At 52.6% G+C, this 25,820-nt stretch overlaps 1 protein-coding gene and 1 pseudogene across 1 annotated transcript; both read left to right on the top strand.

Annotated features, from left to right (window-relative positions):
* The first annotated feature begins 48 nt into the window (after positions 1-48).
* On the top strand, positions 49-7,623 carry LOC135886912 (purine nucleoside phosphorylase-like; annotated as a pseudogene).
* Positions 7,624-13,445: 5,822 nt separating this feature from the next.
* On the top strand, positions 13,446-24,450 carry C12H20orf96 (chromosome 12 C20orf96 homolog). The gene is made up of 10 exons (XM_065413922.1): positions 13,446-13,505; positions 13,910-14,051; positions 15,008-15,138; positions 15,627-15,785; positions 16,431-16,530; positions 17,987-18,144; positions 18,270-18,371; positions 19,534-19,620; positions 19,958-20,076; positions 24,390-24,450. Exons 1-10 carry the CDS (start codon positions 13,446-13,448, stop codon positions 24,448-24,450), a joined length of 1,119 nt encoding a protein of 372 aa, XP_065269994.1.
* The last annotated feature ends 1,370 nt before the right edge of the window (positions 24,451-25,820 follow it).

The following is a 25,820-nucleotide window of genomic DNA, read 5'->3' as shown; positions in this document are numbered from 1 at the left end:
AGGATGATGTGAGAGCGCCAGCACCCTGTCTGTGCTCACACCGGCAGGATGGCGCCCGATCTCCCGGACAACACTTGTGCAGACGCAGCCAGTGAGTTGTGTTGGACTGTCCACGCTCTGCCGCAAAGCCTGGGGAAATAGCACATTACAGGGGACAGAGCAATGAGCGGAGAGGGCTGTGAAAGTGACGTGAGCCAAATTCAACCCTGGGTGTGGGCCTCCGTTGCGGTTTCCCCCTAATTTGCTTTTCAGAGGAAAAACCCAGGATGAAAAACGACTCCAGCGCGTTCAGGTCTGCAAAGGGCCCAGCAGTGAGCCCTGAGGGAAAGATGATCTCCTTTGAGTTTAGTCCACATAGGGCATAGGATGATATAGTGGGAGGTAGAAGACATCACCTCAGAACAGAACAGCTGGCCTCATACAGAGAGAGAGAGAGAGAGAGTGTGAGTGTGAGAGAGAGAGAGAGAGAGAGGCTCAAAATCCCCAGAGACAGAGGGACTCTTGGGACAGAGAAATTCTCCCAATCTGGAGGGAGAGTGAGTGAGAACACACACCTAGATCTCAGGATGGGAGAGACCCAGCTTCTCTGCTAATGAATTCAGCCCCCTCGATAGTCTTCTTCAGTTCCTGGCTTGGGGGGTTTATTAATGGGTCCCAGGGCTGTGCCAGGGACACTGACACCCCCTCACCTGTGGAAAACGCAAATCTTCTTTTCAAGGTTTTTCTGACCAAGCTCTCCCGCCTCAACTCAGACCTGACGCAGCAAGGCTCTCTCCTCCCAGCTATGCAGGGTGCCTATTCCCTGGCTGGATACATTTATCCTGCAAGGCCAGGCCAGCGCTTTGCAGGCGTCCGCAGGAAGGGAACTGATGGTGGTAAATTTGACCAGAGCTGGGTGGGTGGCGGATAAGTGAAGCTGGCGCGTTGTTCGCCATCTGACTTTGGAGTGCACGGCCCTCCCTCCGCAGTGACACCAGAGACCCCAAAGGTAACTCCGTGCTTTGGCTAGCACTGCGGGGAGAGTCCGACACATCCAGGATCCAAGAAGCGAGGATCCTCACACAGGGCCTGCCGCCATCCTTAGGAGTGAGGATGGTCACCAAAAATTTTCCCTGCAGTCTCTGGACAAGGTGGAGCCCAAAGAACATCTCTGCCGCACCACTGAGACCAAGACTGGCCACCCAGATTGATCCTATTACGTCTCATCAGGACCCGGTTAAAAGAAGCAGTTTCCCGTCCCCTGAAATGATTGCTCCTGGGCACGCCTGCCCCTGGGACCATGTGTTCCGCTCGGGGCCCCACTCCAAAGGAGGATGCAGCAGGAGTAGGGCTGGGCAGACTCCTGTGTGAAGAGAGAGTGAAAGCACCAGGAGCGAGAGCCGCAGCACAGAAATCACAGGCAGGGCAGAGGGAGGGAGCGGGAGCAGGGCGGAATGGGGCTTTAAGCCACCTTTGCACCCTCCCGATGCTGGGCTGCCCTAGTGGAAGTTAGCCCTGGGGGCCTCTCCAAGTTACAGCAGCCTCACTTGGCTGACCTGGCCCGCCTCACTACAGGCTGCCTGCAACCCTGCTCCTGACGTACCCCAGTGCACCCCCAGCCTGCTCCGGGGGCATCTTCCCCCAGCAAGATATGAGGCTTTTAGGGCCCCTTCTCAACACCTTCTTACCCAGCATAAAGGGCCTGGAGCAGGGGTGAGGGTCTCCCCCAGGACTGCCTTGGTTACAGAGGAGACAGCGAGAGGCCATAACAGAGGCAGCCACACCGGTGACTGGTCCCGAGAAGATCAGTGGGGTTCTCCGATTCAGCCCGGCTAGAACTCGAGAACAAGGGGCAGTCGATGGAAACCGTGTATCAGCCAAGGCCAAGAAACCCTCTACCCCAAGGCACCGGCTCCAGGACGACTGTCAAACTGCTGTCATGGTAAGATCAACCTCTAGCCCCGGAACGGCCAGGTCACCAGCCGAACAAGGTGGCATAAGACAGACGGCATCTGAGGATGCAGCAGGCAGCTAGAGAGAGCGTGTCTGATGGTGGCAGTGCTTGGGAAAGATTGGAGAGCCGTTTCTCCACAGACCAGGAACATCATCGGCACCAGCTGAGCCTGGCCTTCCCCTCACCAGGCCACCTCATTAACGTGCTTCAGCCCTGAGCTGGAGAGACCTTCTCAAGGGCCAGGAGGGCGCTTGGGCCTCCACGTCTCATTCGGATCCTTGGCCTCTCTGCTGACTTCTGACCCAGCGAAGCAGCTGGCTGGAAGGCCAGGTGAGAGCAATGAGAAGATGGGTGAAAATAAGGCCAGCACCAACCAGCTGCCTGGGAGCAGGCCTGGAGCAGCCAGAGCCAGAGGAGAGAGAGGGGTTCTTACAAAGAGAACAAAATCCTCCTGCTTTTAGCCCTCCCTCTGTCTCCCCGCCGACCCAAGGAGACCCTGCCAAGCCGAGGGTGCAGGACAATGGGAAAGTGCCTGCTGCCCGGAACGAAAACCGGACAAGGATAAAGCTGGTGCCATTGAGTGAGCGAGTGCAGAGGAATGAGGGTCTCCTCGTATCGTGCTGGGGAAGAGGCTGTGTCGGGGTGCTCGCTGCTTTGGAGAGCTGCCTGGGTATGCACGGAGAGTCGGCTTGTGGAGAAGCATTTCAGGCTATTCTACGTGATGAGCTGCTAGCAGCCCCTTGGCACGGGTTACCTGCACGCTGCTGCTTTAGCGAAAGGTGCAGGGGCTGGCAGACACAGGTGGCAGCAAGGTGAGAAGTGAGACACCCCGGCACAGTAGCTAGTCCGATGTCATTTGGACAGACGGCATTTTTGCCTGGGTGTCAGCGAGGGCAGAACTGCACCGTTCACTCTGCACCATTGTGAACAAGGGCAGGTTCAAACCATCGTCTTCGAACCAGTGTGGCTCCAGTGTTGAAAGCTGGGCACCCTTCTGCCCAGATACTCCTTGGGCCCATTCTTCTCCACAATGAGAACTTGGGCTGCTCCTTTCTGTTTTCTTATCTGTTTAGATGTAAAACCCTGGGCTGGATTCTGCTCCGAGTGACACTGACTAACCTGCAGCATCTCTGCAATGCCAGGAGATCAGAATCCGGCTCGTTCTAACTCCGGGAGTGAGGAAGGCCCAGTTGGCGTGTCCTCTCTCACGCTGCAGCACAGTCCAGAGCTGCAGGGTCACAGCAAGATGAGAGCTTTGCGGACGCCTGCGGGCTGCACTCTCACTGATCGTTGATCACAGCATGCGGTCTGGGCCCACCCTCGTGTCCTTTCCATATCCCTGGGTTCCTTGCAGCCCTGCTTGTTGGGGATTGCTACAGTCAATCAGAGTCTGACCTTGGAAACATGTCACTGTTAGCAAGGATTCTGGTTGCATCCAGTCTGCATCTTTATGTCAATTTGCAGGTCGTTACAGCAACAGATGCCCCACGCTGATGAGCTCAGGAAGGGGGAAGTGCCCCTCTTCCCCTTCACCTGATGACTGATCCTGATCATCATCATCTTCACTTGGAAGTCAGGGGAAGGACCAGACTCGGTTACCATCCTGCTGAGTGGGGCATAAACACCTGCATAGGAAGACTGTAGCATTCTGCCATTTCCCACCCCGGGAGAGAGACTCACCACAAAGGGGCCAAAGAATCGGCAGCCACATTGCAAATGAGAGGAGAGAAAAAAGAACCAAATCCAATCCCGGCAGGCAAAGGAGTGGGGTGAAAATCCCTTTCCCAGCCCCAGCCCCTGGCACTCCCCCTCCCACCGCACTATAATAAAGTCCCTATTAACGTGAAGAAGGAAATGTCAGCGCACCCAAACAGCTGCTTAAGGGCTCGCCCCCTCTCTTCTTCCCGACTAACCTGACAGTAAGTGACAGGCCAGGGAACAAAGGAGCCATTCAGCTCATCGCTGCAATCCCCTCCCCCACCCCATTCTACAAAGGGTTTTTTTTAATGTGTAAAAAAGCCAAGGAACAAAGGCAGCGCTGAACGGATGGGGGAGGACCCCCCCACCCCCACCCCGCAGCACCCAGGGCTGTCTCAGACTCGGAGGCTTCCCGGATCCCAGGCCGTGTCATGCCCCAAAAAGTCATTCATCAACTTCTGAGAAGAAACAAGCTCTTGCTAAGGGGCAGGGATAGCTCAGTGGTTTGAGCATGGACCTTCTAAACCCAGGGTTGTGAGTTCAGTCCTTGAGGGGGCCATTTAAGGATCTGGGGCAAAAATCTGTCTGGGAATTGGTCCTGCTTTGAGCAGAGGGTTGGACTAGATGACCTCCTGAGGTCCCTTCCAAGCCTGATATTCTGTGATCTGGGGGCTGGGGGGGGGGCAGCTGCCCTGCTTTGATAAAGCAGAACCTGGAGCTCAACTCATCACCAGCTGGGCCCAGGGCATCTGGGCCTGAGACTGTGAAAGCTCCTCCCACCTGCTAGACAAAGGCCAAGAGAGGGTTAATGATCTCTCCTGTCCCGGGGCGGGGCTGGGCTGGGGGGGTGAGGCGCAAGTCACCTGAAGATCCCCGCCCTGCTGTAAACGGGCACTAACAGTGTCCCAGGGGGCCCTGGGCATTGGCCGGGGGGGGACTGGGCTTTGCAGAGCCTGCCCTGGGCAAATCTGCCTTGAGTGCAGCACTTGATGCACCATCCTCCTGCCGGCTGCTCCTGTGAGGGGAGGATCTCTGCACGGGGGGCAGTATCTGTACCACGCCTGCATGGGAGAGGGTGGGCATGGGTCAAGCCTGGCTGCTTGAGACCTCGAGAATTGTAGGAAGCGCGAGGAGATGCCCGGCTGGCTCCAGGCAAAGGAGCTGGATGGAACCGGGCAGGTCGCTGTGTCTCGCAGGTAAGTATTTGATCAGAGGGGGTGAGTGCAGAGAACAGCTCAGGGTGGGAGAGGAGGGGGGTCCGGGGCGTTGGGTTGATGGACAAGTTGGAGAGGGGAAGCAGATCAGCGCAGGATGCTCATCTCCCTTTGCCAGCTGTTAGGCAGGTTTTCCTCCGGGACCCTGGCCACAGGCAGACTTCTCAGCACACCTGACTTCTCTCAGCCACAGTGTCTCTAGCCCCTCTCACATGTCCTGCCCGTGGACAAGAGCCAGCGCCAGCCTCACCCGGGATACCAGGCACAGACAGTGCCGTGGCCCTGGGCAGTATAAAGACTCCTAGTGGCAAACACAGCCCTGGTGGAAGCGGGTGAAGTTGCTGGGAGTTGCACTTGGCTCCTCTGGGCTGACTTTGGCCTGCAGGGCGCGGGCTGCCTGGCATCGTGCGGTGACTCTGTGGGGCGTTCGGCACGGAGCTCGGTTAGGAGGTTGGGACCTAGCAGGTCGGGTCGAGGCTCTGCAGTCAAGCAGAAGAGGCCGTGGGTTGTAGCCTGAGGTGGGAATATCCCTGCGAAGGGCCCTGATGGCACAAGTGGGGCTAATCCCCAGTTGCTTTCTTTCCTTCCCTCAGGTCACTTTCCCAAGCCGAGTATTTAGGCTCCTGGGCATGGAGATTCTTATTGTCGCCAATGCAGCTGGGGCCCTGGCAGAGAGTTACAGCACTGGAGCTCTCACGATTATCCGAGACCACATCAACCTGCCAGGCTTCTCCGGACAGAACCCGCTGCTGGGGCCCAGTGATGAGAGGTAATGCCAGTGGCTCTGCCAGTCCCAGCCTCCCCTCCCTGGCTGGCGATCATGCCCTAGCTCACGCCTCATCAAAGGCATGTTACTTGGCATGGCATGGTGGTTACCTGTAGAACGCTCACTGCTCCCATCCAGCGGTCTGCTCTACCTGCCAATTGGCACGCAAGAGCAATTCGGAGACCAAGCCATTCAAGGAGCTGAGGTGGGATGTGTGGAATTCAGATCCTTCCTGTCCAAGGACATCACCCAGAGTCCATCCCAGTTGGGCAGCAAAATCCAGGCCAGGTTCTTCTCCTTAGGTCTGTCCCGGTGACTATTCCTGATGGATAGAGCACTGGATTGGGCCTCAGGAGATCTGGGTTTTATTCCTGGCTCCGCCACTGGCCTGCTGGGTGACCTTGGGCAAGTCACTTCCCCTCTCTCTACCTCGGTTTCCCCATCTGTAAAATGGGGTGATGATACTGACCTCCTTTGTAGAGCACCAGGGATCTATGGATGCGATGCTATAGAAGAGTGCAGTATCCGTAGTATAGTCCAACAGGTACAGGGCTTTCTGACTCTCTTTCGTTTCTGTTCCTTAGCTCAGCTGCAAATCCCACTGAGTCCATCAGGAAAGCAAAAGCAAACTATTCTCGTTTGGCCTCCCTGCCTTCCTCAGGTTCGGGCCCCATTTCCCGGCCCTCTCTAGTCCCTGTGGCAAGGAGTTCTGAGCCCTGGCTCGGGAGATCTCGGAGAGCCTCGGCTACTCGTCGTTTGTCAAGGAAGGCGTGTACTGCCTGGTGGGGGGCCCCAACTTCGAATCTGTCGCTGAGGCCAGGGTGCGGCACATGCTGGGAGCAGATGCTGTTGGTAAGGAACCCCCATGGGGCCTGACATGAGCCAAATTCTGGTTCCCTCTGTAACGCTGAGGTGCCAGCCCCTGCAGTGCTAGGTAGTGTCTGCTTGTCAGTGGTGCAAGGCAAGGGAATGCGCAGTGAGGCCCTTGCGCTGCTGTGACACCTCTGCGCTCAGCCTGGTCCTTTGAGCAGCGGCAGCAGCTCCCACTAAAATCCAGCTGCGTCCGGCCCAAGGACAGACCAGATTCCCTCCAGCTCCTGTGCAGCTCTCGCGGCCGTGCTCTGTGTGCACAGATAGAATGGCCGGAGCAAACCAATCCGACCGTCGACCACAGCCTGGGCTTCAGAGGATGGTTCAGCTGCCCCTGCCTGAGGTGTGTAATATACATAGATTGCATGGGCAGGTTAAAATCCCAGCTGGGCTCACCCGGTTCTTCCTTCATCTGCGTTAGAGAAATGGAGTTGTGAGCCTCTCTTGGGTGAGCCCCTAAAACCCAGGCCCTGCCTGTTCTCAACAGACATTATTAAACACCCCACCACACTGTTTGCAGGAGCCAGGGTTTGCCCAGGTGTCCTCAGGCACAGTTCCCTTTGCCCCCAATTCATAGAATATCAGGGCTGGAAGGGACCTCAGGAGGTCATCTAGTCCCACCAGCTGCTCAAAGCAGGACCAATCCCCAGATGGATTTTTGCCCCAGATCCCTAACTGGCCCCCTCAAGGGCTGAACTCACAACTCTAGGTTTAGCAGACCAATGCTTAAACCACTGAACAGGGCTCTAGGCACACTGGCTGCATTCCCTTGCTGGGCAGACTGACCCTGCTGGTGAAAGGACCCTCTGGCCGGATGCTCCAGGAAAGCCCCACAAAGCTCAGTCCCTATCACGCCGCAGAAGCACCGCTTGCCTTGGTAATCCGGAATGAGCACTGCTCCCGAGATGCTCCTTGCAAAGTATTGTGGGCTGCGAGTCTTTGGCCTCTCCCTGACCACCAACAAGGTGGTGAAGGAGTACGACAGCAAAGAGAACGCCAACCCCGAGGGTGTGCTGGAGGTGAGCCGGTCGTGGGCTGTCCCCCTACAGACACTGGTCACGGAGCTGGTGAGCAGGATTGACCCCACCAGCCAGCAGGGCGCTGCAAAGGACAACAAGCGAGCACATGGACGTGAACTCTGAAACTCCCCTGAGCTGAGCCTGAGATCCATGTGCTAACTCTGGGCATAACTATCTTAGCCTGCTTGGCTTTAATCTCCCACTGCTTCAGCAGCAGACATGGGTGAGCTAGGGTGACCAGATAGCAAATGTGAAAATTGGGACGGGGGGGAATAGGAACCTATATAGGAAAAAGCCCCAAATATCGGGACTGTCCCTATAAAATCAGGACATCTGGTCACCCTAGGGTGAGCTACTCACAGCAGAGAGGGCACAGACCTGGGAGCTAAGACTTCTTGGGGACTAATCCTAGCTCTGACACAGACTCCTCTCTGGGCTTGGGCAAGTCACTTTGCCTCTGGGCCTGGGCCGCAGCTTCCCATCTATAAAATTTAAACAGAAAGTAATTCTCACCCTGTGCTGTAACAGAACCGGGGCTAATATTTGCATACCTACCAAGAGGGCTGTGGAAGATCATCACTAAGGGCTTGTCCACAGAGGAAATTATACTCATAGACTCATAGACTCATAGACTTTAAGGTCAGAAGGGACCAATATGGTCATCTAGTCTGACCTCCCGCATGATGCAGGCCACAAAAGCTGACCCACCCACAACAGAATCTTCCAGCCTGCGACCCCTGCCCTATGCTGCGGAGGAAGGCGAAAAACCTCCAGGGCCTCTGCCAATCTACCCTGGAGGAAAATTCCTTCCCGACCCCAAATATGGCGATCAGCAGTACCCCGAGCATACAGGCAAGATTCTACAGCCGGACCCTCATTTTACCCGCGATTGCACGTTAATGCCTAATTGACTGTAATCACGTTATCCCTTCAAACCATTCCCTCCATAAACTTATCAAGCCTAATCTTGAAGCCAGAAAGGTCTTTCGCCCCCACCGTTTCCCTCGGAAGGCTGTTCCAAAATTTCACCCCTCTGACGGTTAGAAACCTTCTTCTAATTTCAAGCCTAAACTTCCCCACGGCCAGTTTATATCCATTCGTTCTCGTGTCCACATTACTACTGAGCTGAAATAATTCCTCTCCCTCCTTGGTATTAATCCCTTTGATATATTTAAAGATAGCAATCATATCCCCCCTCAGCCTTCTTTTGGTTAGGCTAAACAAACCGAGCTCCTTGAGTCTTCTTTCATAGGAAAGGTTTTCCATTCCTCGGATCATCCTAGTGGCCCTTCTCTGTACCCGTTCCAGTTTGAGTTCATCCTTTTTAAACATAGGAGACCAGAACTGCACACAGTATTCCAAATGAGGTCTCACCAGCGCCTTGTATAACGAAGCAGCACCTCCCTGGTGTAAAGTGACCAGTTGTAGTTGTACTCGTATAACTCCTTGTGTGGACACTCTTGTTCTGGAAAGAGGGCCTTTTCCTGGTTTAGTTTATGTCACTTTGGAAGTGGTTTAGTTTAAACTGGAGAAAACCACTTTTATTCCAGAGTAAGTGTCCACACCAGAAATTACGGTGATTTAACTATATGGGTATTATGCCAATATAACTACCCCTGTAGGCAAGCCCTTAGCTAAGGGTTGTAAGGCCCTTTAAAGGTAGAAAATGCTATATAGCTAAATGTGATTAATCTCCTGCCCGGTAGGCTCACGTGCTCATGGATGGGAAGGGGAAAGGGAAAGGATATCCTGTGTGAAGACAGGTGTGAAGAGATCACAGCCTAACCCTGCAGTGATTAGATGGAGCCAATGCTATGAATGACCTCTTGCAAGACAAAGGGAGCAGCCTCTCCAGCCCAAGGCACAGGACAGGTCATTACCAATGTGCTGATTGGGCCACTGCTGGGACTGTCCTGTTTCTTGGCCCTGCTGAATTGCCATATGCTGAGGTCTTCCCTCAGGCAAACCACACACTGATGGTATGCAGTTCGGGCTCCATTCCCGGAGACCGAAAGGGAAGACAAAGTGCGCTCGGCACAGAAACCGTTGAAAGATGGCGCCAAATGTGGACGGAAGCACAGGGTTTGCTGGGATGCAAAGCGATGCATCACGGGGCGTTGGGACAGGATCCAGAATGCCCCACACCCCACGCCCCCTTCCCACAAGCCACAGCACCAGAATGGGAAGAGGTGCTCTATGGGATAGCTGCCCATAATGCACCACTCCAAATGCCGCTTCAAGTGCCGCAAATGTAGCCACGCCAGTGCGCTGTCAGCTGTCAGTGTGGACAGACTGGAGCGCTTTCCCTGGTGCGCTCTCCGAAGGCGGGTTTAACCCAAAGCGCTCTACATTTGCAAGTGTAGCCATGGCCTAAGTGTTGGGCCTGAATAAGGACTGCAGTACAGAGCCCATATTTATATCTGAGAGAGGTTTTGTTAGGCTTATGAACAAAGTAGCACCAGCTTAATGACAGGTGTGACTTTAAACTGATTTAGTTAAACTGGTGCCACTTGTGCGTAGATGCTCTTCAATCGTTTTAAATCTTAACAATTTGTCAATTTGGGGCTTGCCTACACGCGATCTGACCTGGCACCGAATGAAGTAAATGGGTTACAATTCACACCATTAATAATTTCAGTGGAAGGCTGTGTGTGGACACACTCATTTTGGAGTAAGAGCACCAGTCCTATTTCAATATTGGTAAAATGTAGATTTGAACTGAAATAACTCAGGTGTGAATTACAACCCCTTTTGTTATTTCAGTGCCATTTATCACATAGACAAGTCTTTATGGGGCAAGCTAATCCATTATAACCTGTTTTAATCTGATGTAAAGGTGTCCACACCGGGATATGTACTGATTTAACTAAACTGGTGCAAGTTTGTGTGTAGAAATCTCCCAGGTAATGAAGTATTGGGCGAAGTTCCCTGGCCTGTCTTATTTAAGAGGGCAGACTAGATAATCGTAATCCTTTCTGGCCTTCAAAATCTATGAATCCTCCACTCGTACACAAACCAGACACTCAGGAAAGGTTTGGGATTCTAACGATGCTCTAACATTTTTTAAAAATTACTCATAAATCCAACTGTGTAGAAATGAATGGCTTTGTAACTAAAGTTATTCACACGATCCAATAAATCTGGTAACATATGGTGTCAAGAATCAGGGGGTAGCCGTGTTAGTCTGTATCCACAAAAACAACGAGTCCGGTGGCATTTTAAAGACTAACAGATTTATTTGAGCATAAGCTTTCGTGGGTAAAAAACGATGCATCTGAAGAAGTGAGGTTTTTTTATCCACGAAAGCTTATGCCCAAATAAATCTGTTCGTCTTTAAGGTGCCACCGGACTCCTTGTTGTTTTTATGGAAACACAGACACACTGTCTATGGATTTGGGGGGCATTGGACACAGCCTGTGTCCAACGCCCACAAATCACACAGCTCCATGCGTCTGACGAAGTGGGTATTCACCCACGAAAGCTCATGCTCCAATACGTCTGTTAGTCTATAAGGTGCCACAGACTCTTTGTCGCTTTTTACAGAACCAGACGAACACGGCTCCCCCTCTGATACATGGCCCGTGGTTTTCTAAAGCCCATTTCAATTAACCTTTCCCTGGAGGGGGCATAGCCTCTGAAGATGCTGCACCCAGCCCAGGGCTGCAGGGGGCTGGGCAGAAGGTTCCCTGCAATTGCTGCTTCATTGGGTCTTTTCCTAACTTTGGTGCTTGACTCTGCAAGCTGGAGGTTCCTCAAGCAGGGTGACCAGACAGCAAGTGTGAAAAATCAGGACAGGGGGTGGGGGGTAATAGGCACCTATATAAGAAAAAGACCCCAAAATCGGGACTGTCCCTCTAAAATCGGGACATCTGGTCACCCTGTAACCTGTCCTAGGCCATGTCCACACCAGGACAGAGAGCCCAGCGCCAGGGTCGGCTCCAGGCACCAGCCTGGCAAGCAGGTGCTTGGGGCGGCCGCTCCGGAGAGGGGGCGGCACGTCCAGCTATTCGGCGGCAATTCGACGGACGGTGCCTCACTCCCGCTCGGAGCGAAGGACCTCCCGCCGAATTGCCGCCGCAGATCCCGATCGCGGCTTTTTTTTTTGGCTGCTTGGGGTGGCCCAAACCCTGGAGCCGGCCCTGTCCAGCGCAGCTCCACGTGCGTAACACGGGGCTCCGTGTGGGCTCAGTCAAACCGCCCCCTGCGGGGCGCACGCTGCAGCAGTGACCAGCTGGGCGAGACGGGAGCGCTCTGCCGACTAGGGATCGCCAGGGGGCGCTGCAGAGCCGTGGCCCCGCCCCACGTCCGCTCGGCCAGGCCGGCCCGCAGAGCACAGCGCCGGGGGGCGGGACTAGAGAGCCACGCCCCCCCAGCCGGCTTCCGTACGCTGCCTCCGCCTCCGTCCCGTTCCCATGGAGACCCGCCGCTCCGGCTGCTACCAGGCGCAGAAGCCCTGGGGAGGAACCAGCCGGGAGGGGGCGCCCGGGGCGAGGACAGGCACGGAGGGGGCGGGGCTGGGGGACCCCAGGATAGTCTCTGGCTCCCCCAGGGGGGCGTTGGGGGGGACCCCGATTGGTCCCTGAGATGGGCTCTAGCTCCTGGGAGGGTGCTGGGGGGACCCCAGGATGGGCTCTGGCCCCTGGGAGGGTGCTGGGGGGACCCCAGGATGGGCTCTGGTTCCCCCTGGGAGGGTGCTGGGGGGACCCCAGGATGGGCTCTGGCCCCTGGGAGGGTGCTGGGGGGACCCCAGGATGGGCTCTGGCTCCTGGGAGGGTGCTGGGGGGACCCCAGGATGGGCTCTGGTTCCCCCTGGGAGGGTGCTGGGGGGACCCCAGGATGGGCTCTGGCTCCTGGGAGGGTGCTGGGGGGACCCCAGGATGGGCTCTGGCTCCTGGGAGGGTGCTGGGGGGACCCCAGGATGGGCTCTGGTTCCCCCTGGGAGGGTGCTGGGGGGACCCCAGGATGGGCTCTGGCTCCTGGGAGGGTGCTGGGGGGACCCCAGGATGGGCTCTAGCTCCTGGGAGGGTGCTGGGGGGACCCCAGGATGGGCTCTGGCTCCTGGGAGGGTGCTGGGGGGACCCCAGGATGGGCTCTGGTTCCCCCTGGGAGGGTGCTGGGGGGACCCCAGGATGGGCTCTGGTTCCCCCTGGGAGGGTGCTGGGGGGACCCCAGGATGGGCTCTGGCTCCTGGGAGGGTGCTGGGGGGACCCCAGGATGGGCTCTGGTTCCCCCTGGGAGGGTGCTGGGGGGACCCCAGGATGGGCTCTGGCTCCTGGGAGGGTGCTGGGGGGACCCCAGGATGGGCTCTGGCCCCTGGGAGGGTGCTGGGGGGACCCCAGGATGGGCTCTGGCTCCTGGGAGGGTGCTGGGGGGACCCCAGGATGGGCTCTGGTTCCCCCTGGGAGGGTGCTGGGGGGACCCCAGGATGGGCTCTGGCTCCTGGGAGGGTGCTGGGGGGACCCCAGGATGGGCTCTGGTTCCCCCTGGGAGGGTGCTGGGGGAACCCCAGGATGGGCTCTGGCTCCTGGGAGGGTGCTGGGGGGACCCCAGGATGGGCTCTGGTTCCCCCTGGGAGGGTGCTGGGGGGACCCCAGGATGGTGTCTCGTTCACTTGTCTGCATGGCTATATGGCATGTCACTGCCCACCCAGCAGTGTCCCCTCTTGCAGTCCCAACAGTGCTTCCTGCTGGGAGGGCTTGAGCCCAGAGGAGCTGAGAGTTTCCCCAAAGCCAGTACAGCTTCACCATTCTCTGAAGTGATTCCTGCTGGGAAAGCCTGAGAATAAATAAGCCGGGACTGGAGACCTGTGAGCTGCTTACATTCAGTGCTCCTATACCGTTTCTTGAAGTTACTTGCCCAGGGTCTTCTGCAGTAATTATAAAGTCACCTTTGGGTTAGCCACCTGGCTAGCGTCTCCTGCTTTTCTTCCAGAGCCGCCCCCAGAGATGGCTGCAAAGGTCCTGAACACCCTGGCACAAAACATAACGAATAAATACGGGACAATAGTAAGTTACCCTAATGGCACTTTAACTGGACTCCTCTGAGGGGCAGGGGGCTGGAGCCAGGACACCATGGTGATGGGGGCTTTAGAAGTGCATAAATAGACCCTAGACAGTGCCTCTCCGCATGCCGCTTGTGGTGAAGGAAGGGCTGGGGGCTGGGAGGTGGATGGCTGCCATTCGAATGTAAGCACATGTTCGACTGGCCCGATCAGATATGCTAGCAAACTGTCACTGATAGAAGGCCTGAAGGGAGTGTTCCCCAAATGGTGCCCAGCCCCCTGGCACAGTGGAGAGGTTCCCAGACTCCCTTGAGGAATAGGATGGGGAAGTTCGAATTGTAGTGAAGACCACCCATAAACCTCCCATGACACCGTAAGCGTCTTGTTTGTGCCTTCTGCTGAGTATAGGATTACAGCAAGTGGCAGCGGGTAGAAGCAAAAAAGAAGAAACCTGTGTCACACAAACCAGCTTTGCCACCTATCGCATCACCAAGTGAGGACAAGAAAAGCAAAGGGAGCTCCGCTGGCTGCCAGAAAGGCAAGCGGTCAGGTTGGCAAAGATTCTATTTCTGTACCATATGGCATGTCACTGCCCACCAGTGTCCCCGCTTGCAGTCCCAACAGTGCTTCCTGCTGGGATGGCTTGAGCCCAGAGGAGCTGAGAATTTCCCCCAAACCAGTACAGCTTCACCATTCTCTGCAGTGACTCCTGGGAAAGGCTGAGAATCAAAATGTCGGGACTGGAGACCTGTGAGCTGCTTACATTCAGTGCTCCTATACCATTACTTGAAGTTACTTCCCCTGGGTCTGCAGGAATTAGAAACTCCCTGTGGCTGGCATTCCTAAATGTCATAGAATCATAGAATATCAGGGTTGGAAGGGACCTCAGGAGGTCATCTAGTCCAACCCCCTGCTCAAAGCAGGACCAACCCCAACTAAATCATCCCAGCCAGGGCTTTGTCAAGCCTGACCTTAAAAATCTCTAAGGAAGGAGATTCCACCACCTCCCTAGGGAACCCATTCCAGTGCTTCACCACCCTCCTAGTGAAAAAGTTTGTCCTAATATCCAACCTAAACCTCCCCCACTGCAACTTGAGACCATTACTCCTTGTTCTGTCATCTGCTACCACTGAGAACAGTCTAGATCCATCCTCTTTGGAACCCCCTTTCAGGTAGTTGAAAGGAGCTATCAAATCCCGCCCATTCTTCTCTTCTGCAGACTAAATAATCCCAGTTCCCTCAGCCTCTCCTCATAAACTATGTGCTCCAGCCCCCTAATCATTTTTGTTGCCCTCTGCTGGACTCTTTCCAATTTTTCTACATCCTCCTTGTAGTGTGGGGCCCAAAACTGGACACAGTACTCCAGATGAGGCCTCACCAGTGCCGAATAGAGGGGAATGATCAAGTCCCTCGATCTGCTGGCAATGCCCCTACTTATACAGCATATCCCTCAGCTACACATGACAAGTATATTCAATTCCTGTCATGTGTTTTCTGTTTTACCAGTTCTATTCAGTCCCAGTTCATCCTTGCCTTCAAAGACAGCATCCTCTCTGAATCCCAGATTTGCTCAGCAGAAAACCTCAGCAAAGGAGACTGATGTAACTAAAAGCTTGGAGAACATCAAAATGATTAAGGTATGTAAAGCAAATGTCCAGTGCTGTGATTTATTTATAGGGAGGCTGGCGCACACCATTCAAGTTATTCAGGGTTGTCCCAAGAGAGGAAAAAAACGAGTTGCCTGATTATCTCATTTACACTCATGCAAAGTGGATGTCCAAGCCTGCTATTCTGATTTGGAGGCATGCACCAATTTGACACTCCCATTGTGCTCAAGCAGATGACTCCACAAGGTGCTGAGCAATGGAGAATCAGGCCCTAGGTGCTGGGAGGAACTAGAGGAAGAGTGTAGTGATAGAGCAGCTGGCCAGTGAAGAAGGTGGGTGCAGGGATGTGTTGGGGGAATTGGTGTGATGTAATTTAGCAAAAAGATTGAGATTTATTGGGTGGTTTTGTGGTGCCAAAGTAAATCAAGGGCGATATCATTATTTATTAATTAACAGGAATGTCATTGGGATGGCAGGTGGAACTCATTTGTAAATCTTTCATTCATAAATTCTTTCAGAAACTGACTAAGTCGAAGAGAAAGTCCCTAAATGAGCTGAAGCATCACAGCGCCGCCCTTGTAGAGACCAACGGGAGACTGGTCCAGGACATTCAGCAGACAGATGCCAGTACTGCCAAGCATGCCAGAGACCTGCTGCAGCAGTACGAGATGTTTGGGGTGAGGCTCAGGTGTGGCCAGTGAAGTCAGATGGGCAGAATCCCAACATAATCCCAGCTCCTTCTAATCCCACCCGAGCAGGTTCAAGCTCTTGTGTGGTGATTACACAGCCCGTCACTAGTGGTAAGGGGGAACAGTCCTGTGCCCTGAGGCTCCTCTGCAGCATTCTGGTTTACACAGTTTATAGACCACTGGGCACTCCCCCACAGCAGCCAAAGATGCTCCAGCAACCTGCATCCTGCTGCCTCCTCTTAAGCATCCCTTCTAAGGCAGATCCAGCCCTGGAGTGTGCGGAGCAGCTGCCTTGCCGATCCCAAAGGCAATGCTGCTGCAAGATTTTCTGAGGAGGAAGCAATAGTGTAGTAAGTGACAACTGTCACCCTCTCCTAGTAGCTTGAACATGTCCCCTCCATCAAGTGCATGACCTCGACTGGCTCATGAGGTGGGAAGCACAAAGTCACTCCCAAGAGCAGCTCTCCTGTGCTTGCAGCTGTGCTGCCTTGGCACCATGCAGTTCACTCCATCATGCTATTAGTGGGATCAATAAATACCATGGGGAGAGGTGCATTAGGAAGCCTGCAGCTAGACACTTCATAATCTGTCAGTAGCGTACAGCAATCAGTGACTAGATTTCTCTCTCTATAGACAGTCATCTCGACCCTTCGGGACTCCAATCAGAACCAAGTTGGCGTAGCAAGAGCAGAACTCCAAGAAACAGAAAAAATGGTGGAAAAGAACCTGAGGAGTAAGAATGGATAGTTTACATTAAGCTAATATCAATATAGTACATGTAACCCCATTGTCCAGTACTCCTCATTTCATTAGATTATAAATGCCAGATTGTTGTTGTGAACATCAAATGATTAGGTTTCCTAAAGTTTTGGTATATGGGGACTGTCACAGTTTCAGGGTAACTGCATCTGTATTCCCCCTCCGTGGGCCACTCGAGTTCCCAGCCAGGTCTCAGGACTCCAGCTGTTACCTGTCTCTGGGTAGGGACCTTTGTTCCACTCCCTTCTAACTCGGTTTTAAAGCTGCACAGCTCCTTGCCTTACTCAGTGATATCCCCAGCAAGCTAGTCTGCCTGATGGCCAGCACCTGTGTGTTGCTTTCTCTCCGAGGGCTATGAACAGTATGTTGCCAGCAGTTACAAGTTACTTCACAGCTCCTCATAAGCAAGCACATTTATTCTTAAAGTAAAAGCATTTATAGGGTAAACATCATTAAAACAATCAATAGAGTTGAACTCACCTTAAACATTCCAGGCGTCACCCATTAGTCTTATGGTGCCCTTGTAGGCCAAAGTCTTTCCCTGAGTCAGTTTAAACAGTCTTTTCATGCCAAAAGCCCTTTCTTTGTCTGTTGGTCTCTGGAAAACCCAGTTTGAACCAGTATGGACAAGCCTCCCCAGTTGGTACCTCTCTGGAGGTGTTAACAACTTCCAGATAGGAGGAGGGATAGCTCAGTGGTTTGAGCATTGGCCTGCTAAATCCAGGATTATGAGTTTAATCCTTGAGGGGGCCACTTAGGGATCTGGGGCAAAAATCAGTACTTGGTCCTGCTAGTGAAGGCAGGAGGCTGGACTCGATGACCTTTTGGGGTCCCTTCCAGTTCTATGAGATAGGTATATCTCCATATATTTTAAAACTTAATCATTCTTCTCCCCCACCCCTTCTTAATTTCTGGCGGAGCTAAAAGTAACCTTTCCCTACTGGAGTTGCACACAATTCCTGGCCCACAGTGATACACAAACTAATCATACACTTAATACAACATGGGATACTGCATGCAGTTGCAATACCTGTCACAGGACATTCCCTCTCAGTCAACTCATGTAAAACATGTTTGGAAGGGATATAAACCCTACAACGGCAGAACCAACCACTAACTGATGGGGTTAGAAAGAGACTTCCCCTATGAGCAAGTTATTCCATATTCTTGCCCCTTCTTTGAAAATATCTGGTACTGGCCACTGTCAGAGACAGGATAGTGGATTAGATGGGCCACTGGTCTGATTCAGTCTGGCAGTTTCTGTGTTTCTAATCATGGCTACTAGACTAACATAATATTTAACCATCATAAAGAGAAGGTTCTGTTTCAGAAGAACAAAAGTTTCCTTGGCTCCACTGAACAGGAGACTCAGTAGAGAGGGGGTTTAGGAGTCTCTGTGGCTTAACTTTCTATCTTGGCCTTTTAATCAGAACTGAAACATCAGGTGGATCACATGAACACCAAGGTGCAAATGCTCCAGGAAGAGCTCAATGTTTTACGAACATACATGGACAAGGAGTACCCGGTGAAAGCCGTCCAGATAGCCTTTATGCTTCGCAACATCCGAAACCTGAAGGAAGAACAGCAGGTAAAGAAACCTCTCCTAACCTATGTTATCCCTGTGTGTAAAGAGAAGGGATGACCAAGGCAATCAGATGTTCACTTGCTTAATAATCCTGTTGTTTCCCTGCCACCCATCCCTGTAATTCTCAGGATGAAATGGAAGATATAGAAGATCTGGCCAAAACAGTAATGCAGCAACTGGAAAAGAAGGTGCAAGATGAGAAGGAGCAGATATTACAGGCTGTTGCAGAGGTTAGTGGATTGCATCTGTCTTTGCATGCTTGAAAGTCAGTGAGAAAGATAATGGACTACCCTGCCAACTAGACTGCTACTGGGAGCTGCCATCTAGGGCTAGGGGGTTCCAGATTTGGCCCACCAGTGACACTGTGGTACAGAGGACATGCAAGGGTGTAACAGTGAACTACGGCCTCCAGCTTAGTTGCTACCTGGAGCTTTTCTTTGGAGTAGCAGGGAGCTGTAGGTACAGAGCTGGATTTCGCATTGGTGTGCAATTGTAGCCTTGCATGTTGCAATATTTTCAGAATCATACATGGGTATTTGCACACACAATTAGAGGGAATGAATTAAATGGAACTGATGTTATTTAGATACATGTTTAACTAGTCACTTGTGTGCACAATTACTGAGATTGCACACACATTTGCAGTAATTGCATGAGCACATTAAGCACACAAATAGACACAATACTGAAAATATGAGACTTTATTGTCCCTTCAGAAGATATAGGAAACTTCTATTGTACAATTGCTGTTTATGTGGTAGTACTTAAGACTTCTGTGCAAACGTAAAGGAGCCCTCACCACAGCCTGGTGAGGTGGAAAAATATCAGTATTCCCATTTCACAGATGAATCTGTAAGCAAGGGTGATGTGACTTGCCCAAGGCCATATAGCTAGTCTGTGTTGGCACCTGGCATTAGAACACCAATATTACTGACTCCTAGTCCTGTATTCAGCACAATGTGATCTCATTGGGTATTGAGGAGATGATGGCCCCCAGAATTTGTCCCAGCCTGCATTCCTTAAAGGAGGAGTTCACCTGTTATTCTAGACATGGCAAATACAACTGGGTCATCCCTAGGGTCTGCAAGTGGCAGGGTTTCATACCTGTCATTGTGGGTTGCATTGTAGAAATAAATTATACCCAGTCAGCTCTAAAGTACAGGTTTTTGAACAACCAAAACCCTGAGAGACCGCATCCCTTTTTCCTCCCATTGAAGCTGTGAACCCATTCTTCTGAGCCTGTTAGCTCAAAGAGAGCCATGGACAGCAATCATGTTTGTGATTGCTGCAGCCCTCCCCAGCTATTTTCTGCTTCTCTTCGGGTCCAGATGCATACTGGGATTTACTGTCTGGTCTTTTACTTCAGCTGCTTTATTTTTTCTATCTGTGCAGGACAAGGCGTTTCTCTATCAGGAGGGGCTGAAGCAGATGGCTGTCAACAATCGGATACTCAGGAATGAAATCCAAATGCAAAAGAAGGTGAGCAGGTTTGGGAGGAAATCGCATGGAGCAGCAGGGGTGTTGGCCTAGTGAGTATTAATCCCTTTGCTGCTGGTCCTCCAGTACAGTGGCTGTGCCGTTCAGTTTCCAGTGGACTATTAGGGCACACCTAGGATGTTGAGGCACACAGAAGGGATTCCCCTGGCACACTGCAGAATGTACTGTGGGGAACACTCCGGCCCTGGCTTTGTGAGGATGGACCGATGCCCTGGCCAGTCTTCTCTAGCTCCTCTGATGTTTCTAGTTCTCTGGTATCTTCGTGCTCTCATCATCTAGGTGTTTTTAAAGAGCAGTCTCACAGGTTTAATTCTTTCAGTTCATTCACAAGCTGTTGGAAGAAATCACAGAGCTACGAAAGAGCGTTATGACACTTCGCTGGAGCGTGAGAGACCCTAGAGAGGTGATCTTCGCCGACGTCCTGCTCCGCAGGCCCAAGTAGGTCCCTGCGTTTATCTCCTAAGCAGTAGAGTTTATTGACCAACACTCCACAGGCCCTTCTGACACCAGCTTCAACGTGAGTATTCATAGGTCACCCTCTGCTTGGTGCACTGGGAGTTAATCTCCACTCAGAATGCCTTTGTATTAAGAAACGCAAGCCAGCTATTTGCACAGCCTTCAAAGGTAAACGATGCACCTCACCATAAAATGTAAACCTAATTATAATATTGGATCATAGAATATCAGGGTTGGAAGGGACCTCAGGAGGTCATGTAGTCCAACCCCCTGCTCAAAGCAGGACCAATTCCCAACTAAATCATCCCAGCCAGGGCTTTGTCAAGCCTGACCTTAAAAACCTCCAAGGAAGGAGATTCCACCACCTCCCTAGGCAGGGCCGGCTTTAGGCCGATTCAGCCGATTCGGCTGAATTGGGGCCCGCGCTAAGAGGGCCCCGCGCTGCAGCTCTCCACCCCGCCCTCAGCTCACTTCCCCCTCCTCCCCTCCCCTGAACGCTCCGCCCCCTCCCCTTCGCGGGAAGTCTGAAAAGAAGCAGGAGCGGGCAGGCAGCACCAGGTAAGCTGGGGTGGCGGGGGGCGCGAGAAGGGCTCCGTGGAGGCGCGGCCCAGTCCGGCCCTGGTTCCGTCCGAGCACGCAGGCCCCAGTGGCTCTGGCCCGGCTTGGCTCCAGCCCGGCCCCCACGGCACGGCGTGGCTCGGGTCCGGGCCGGCCCCCGCGGCGCGGCTCGGGTCCAGCGCGGCTCCGGCCCAGCACAGCCCCCGCGGTGCGGCCCGGCTCCGGCCCGGCCCCCGCGGCGCGGCTCCGGCCCGGCCCGGCCCCCGCGGCGCGGCTCCGGCCCGACCCCCGCGGCGCGGCTCCGGCCCGGCCCGGCCCCTGCGGCGCGGCTCCGGCCCGGCCCGGCCCCCGCGGTGCGGCTCCGGCCCGGCCCCCGCGGCTCTGGCCCCCGCGGTGGGGCTCCGGCCCGGCGCGGCCCCCGCGGGGCGGCTCCGGGCCGGACCCAAGCCCGGCAACCCCGGCCGGAGCGCGGCTCGATTCCTGGGGGTGGGGCTTGCAGCAAGCCCCGCCCCCAGGAATCGGGCCCCGCTCTTGCTAAAGCCGGCCCTGTCCCTAAGTAACCCATTCCAGTGCTTCACCACCCTCCGAGTGAAATAGTGTTTCCTAATATCCAACCTAGTCCTCCCCCACTGCAACTTGAGACCATTACTTGAGATCCAATTGGGGAAGGGACGTGCATGGCCTAATGGCCTGAGCACAGGAGTAGGAACTAGGACGGGCTAGCCCTAGCACTGATACGGATTTATTGTCAACCTTGGGTAAGTCACTTCCCGTCCCTGTGCCTCAGTTTCCCCACTAGGGGATTGTGAGGATTAATAAAGCTTTACAAGCCTCCTGTGATGCACAATAAGGAAGTATTCTGTTGTTCTCATTTTACAGTTGGGAAAACTAAGGCTCCGAGGGACCAACAGGCCTTCCCAAAAGACTCATTGTATGTAGTGTATTCATAGCCATGTCGGTCCCAAAAGACTAGTTGTCAGAGCATGCACTGGTTATCTAAAGTCACTTTTCGAACAGCCACAGTAAATTCCCCCCCAAAATACTGGGTGAAAAAAGATAAGTAGGCCATTTTCCTACGATATTAAAGAGGTTTCAAAGGCAGATGAAAGCTGCAAAAAGCCAAATCTCATTTCTCCCTCCCCGGCCCCAGTTCACTGGTGGCTGATTGCTTTCAGCATTGAGTTTCTGTTCATCAATGTGCAGGGTGCCCTGCCAGCTCATTCGCAGAAATCCTGGCTTCTAACTTCCAGGAACAATGGAAAAGGTTCGGCTAAGAGTGTGGGCTCAAAACATAAAACAGAGAGAGATGCACTAACGCGCCCTGAAACCACTCCCACAAATACCTACTGGGGTGCAGTTGATGCAAAGAGCAATTGTGATAACACCTCAGATTGTGATTGACTGCACACCAAATACACACAGATCCACAATATCGAAAGGAAACGTAATGCAGTTTAAAATAGAAACTTGATTAACAAGTGTCAAGTGACGTTACAACTGGCCATTGGTCTTGATCGGTTATTGACTTCAGTTAGGGTGTAAGCCAGGGCCACATTTGGCCCAAAGAGGTTAAGGTCTTGAATGTCAGCCAGTCTAAACTTGTAGGTGTGTGTGCAAAATGCATATGAAATTGTTTGCTGTTTGCCTGTGCGTTTATTGCAGTTGTGTGTGCAAAGTGAGTGTGTGAACAAACTGTGAATCACACTGATTTTTCACCTCTAGCTTCCCCATTTTTGCGCATAAAGTAATTTTATAGGCAGATTAGTCCTGCAGTTTCCCCCCATTTTGCATACATAGATTATTCACATGAACTGTATGAAAACCAGGTCCTCCATGATTTCCATAAACCCAGGCCATAAGTCTGTGACAGAGCCAATAATAGGGCCAGATTCCCTGACTCCAAGTCCTGTGTTTTAAGCAGAAGACAGTCCTTTGGCCTGGTCCAACTGCAGAAGTTTGGAGGCCTGGTGTGAAGCAGAAGGAAAGCCTGCAACATGTCAGGAAGTTGGGGAGAGTTGAACGGCCTGGTGATCTATTAGTCTAACTTAATTTTTTTCAGATAAAAGCAGGATAAAATGGAGAATTAATTAGTCCTGACAGATTGTAGAGCTGAGGTGACTGCGTGTGACTGGGAAAGGTTTAAAAATAGAAGAAAGGCCAAGTGGGAAAGTTTCTGCAGCATCATAAGTCAGGCATTTGGTGATTACACAGCCCTGCCAGGCTGGGCGCCTTTGCCAGAGCCATCACCACGGTTTCCTCCACAGACCTTTCCCGCTGACCTCCCTTACACTTTTCACATGACTTCGCAATGGGCTGGTTTTCTTAGATTAGCCCATTGGTTTCCCTGAGACACTGAAGAAACAAAGTTGTGTTCAGCCCACGTTCGGCTGGGAGAGTTGGGGAAAGTGCGGTGCAGGGGCTCAGTCTCTCTCCCCACTAGCAGCAGCAGAGCAGAAACTGATCGTAGGCAGGGTTGGATTTTTCGTAACAGGCCTATAGTGTCACAGGACGCGAGATCTGGGATGCCAAGAGGCTGGAGGGGGTCCCTCCCTTTCCTTACTCATTTTTGTTTCTAATTGCTGCGTGGCCAAAGCAGCAAAACCACGTTACTTCTTTCCTCTCGCCCTCCGTTCCCTGCCTCTGCTTTGCCGAAATACAGCTGAACAAGTCCACCTTTTGTGCAGAATCAGTATTGCAGCCTAGTCAGCAAGGAAGGTGAGAGATGGCTGGGAGTCAGAAGACTTGGGAAGCTATTCCTGGCTCTGCCACGGACTCATTGTATGACATTTGGCAAGTCATGTGGGGCCTGATTACTCAGTGTGGGAAGTCCACGGGCATTGTGGGTGTTCAGACCTTCTGGAAATCAGGCGATTTACCCCTCTGGGCTTCAGTTTCCCCATCTTTAAAAATGTACCTCCTCTGAGTGCCATGGGGTGTCATTCATGGAGCTTTTCCCAGCTGTTACAGAAGCCTGGATTGAAGGTGTCACGGAACAGAACCAGAATTAATGAGGATGTTGATACACAAACTAGTGGTCACATTTCATCTTACTGCATTTCTCCCACTGTGTGCTGGAGAGTGGATGTAACTAACAAGGCCCTGCTGCTGTGAAGCTTTTCCCCTCTGCGTTTGTCTGTTGGGCTTGAAGGAGAGTCGCAGCTAAATACATTGTTCTGTTTTCATAAACCCACTGCCGACTCTGATTAGGGCTCGGTTATCCTGTGCATGCTGTCTAGGAAACAGCTAGGCAACAGGGCTCAGGCTTTGATTTACAATGTGTGATCTTCCCATAGGAAGAGAGGAGATGGCCAGTCTGGTTAATGCCAGAATGGGCTCCGCAGGGTGAGTCAGAGCTAACGTATAATACTGCTTGGGCACTGCTGCTGTGGGCTGGGTCGCCTGTCTGGGCTCTGGCTCGTGCACAAGAACCCAATATGGCTTTAAAGGGCTGCTGTCCTCTGAGCAAGTCTGGGGTTCTGGTCCTACCCCTCCTCCCACCCTCCAATAGCGAAGGGTGTATGAGTGGTGGACAAAGGATGTCCAGGCCCTTGAGTTACTGTTTTGGCTGTACAGCATGTCTGAGAAGGGCCATGTGTTTCTGGCCCTGATTGTACCAGGATTTCTCTTCCCCACCACCTCACTCCCAAAGATTCACTTGATCTGAACTGAGGCAGAGTTCTTGTTTCCTTGGCTATGGTTTGACTTTCTCCTTATTGCTCTCTCCTCTCTCTGCTCAGATGCCTGCCAGATACAGAGATTGTTCTCAATATCCCCTTAGAGGAGAAGGTTTTCGTTTAGTCCCAGAAGCTTTGGACCTGAAGTGGAAAGGTGGGTGGATGGGCCAGGCCTTGCCCAGAGAGCTATGTCATCATAGAACACAGCTGGGCCAAGAACAGGATGAGGAGCTGTACAACAAATCGCCCCCTCTTCATGGACAAGTTCTCCAAACCATCCCAGTTCTCAGGAAGTTCTGCTCTGCGCCACTTTTGGTTTGTCAGGACAAACAAGTTCCATCACAGAACAATATGCAGGACTCCTTGTGTCATCGTCATGCCAGATCAAAGCTGGGTAAAAGCCAGAAAACTGCCATCTCGCTAGAAGGAATATGGTGCAAAATTCTATTAAAGCAGCCAGGTGTGATCCAAAACGGGATCGTTGATGAGGTGTCACTATTGTCAACAGCCCTTTCCCCATCTCACATTCTTACAGAGTGTCATTGGTGTCAGCCAACTACCGATAAAACATCACAGTTCCACTTGGTCAGATTAATTCTTGGTGTAATTCTCCTGAAGCCCAGGGGAGTTCTATCAGAACAAATTTGGCCTTTTTATCCTTCCCAGTAAAACTACTTTGTACAAGATACTTTTATCAATATTTTGATTTCTGATGAGCTGAAGCCCAGACCCAGGATGAGGTCTTTAGTAATGGAACAATGAGGAGCTGTCACTAAGTGCCCTCCAGCAGCTGCCTGTCAGAACAATTGCATCCCCATCAGCTATAGCACATGTCAGATCAGGGGGACAGAGTGGTGACACAGGATGAGGATCTTCCACTTCCAGTGTTCTGTACAAATGCTTGCAGTTCCTAGCAGCAGGCGTCGCTTGCCCTATGGCAGTAGTGTAGTCCACCCCATCCCAGCTGTGTCTTGCTTACGGTTGAATGGTTCTGACAGTATTCAGTCTGGGAAGTCTACCAGTTGATGGATAACTGTGTAGCATGTTTAACCTGCAACTTTCAATCTACATTTTGAAATAAAAATTAAGTGGGTCTTTAATTTGTAACTGAAGTTTCATCCTGTCAGAATAAATCTCCAGATACCTTTTATTATTTGTCAAAAATAATAGCACTTTTCACTTCAGTAGTATGTATCAAGCAGGGATCTCAAAGTGCTTTACAGCCACTAGTAAATGTAACCTCACAGCCTTGATGACACAGAGCCAAACTAGCTGGCTAGGTACTCCTCAAGCCCCATCCCTGTAAGATGTGAGCCTGCCTCACTTCCCATAATGATCATAATGATATTTCACATGCACCTCTAAGAAGCTTACTCCTGGAGGTGTGTGGGTGAGGCTAGGGCAGTGATACGTACCCGTTCCTCTAAAGTGCTCTGTGATTGGTGGAGGAAAAGTGCAAAGTAGTATTACAGTGTACTGAGTCCCACTCCTTAC

Source organism: Emys orbicularis, chromosome 12 (assembly GCF_028017835.1).
Source record: "Emys orbicularis isolate rEmyOrb1 chromosome 12, rEmyOrb1.hap1, whole genome shotgun sequence".
In the NCBI taxonomy this organism is placed as follows: domain Eukaryota; kingdom Metazoa; phylum Chordata; order Testudines; family Emydidae; genus Emys; species Emys orbicularis.
The sequence above is the reverse complement of the archived record's forward strand: the minus strand, read 5'-3'. Positions and strand labels throughout refer to the sequence as shown.

Bases quoted from the DNA above. Each gene is read 5' to 3' on its own strand.
- C12H20orf96 (XM_065413922.1), top strand. From the start codon at position 13,446: ATGGCTGCAAAGGTCCTGAACACCCTGGCACAAAACATAACGAATAAA. The intron at 18,372-19,533 runs GTTAGTGGATTG...CTATCTGTGCAG, and splicing joins TATTACAGGCTGTTGCAGAG to GACAAGGCGTTTCTCTATCA. The intron at 19,621-19,957 runs GTGAGCAGGTTT...TAATTCTTTCAG, and splicing joins AAATCCAAATGCAAAAGAAG to TTCATTCACAAGCTGTTGGA.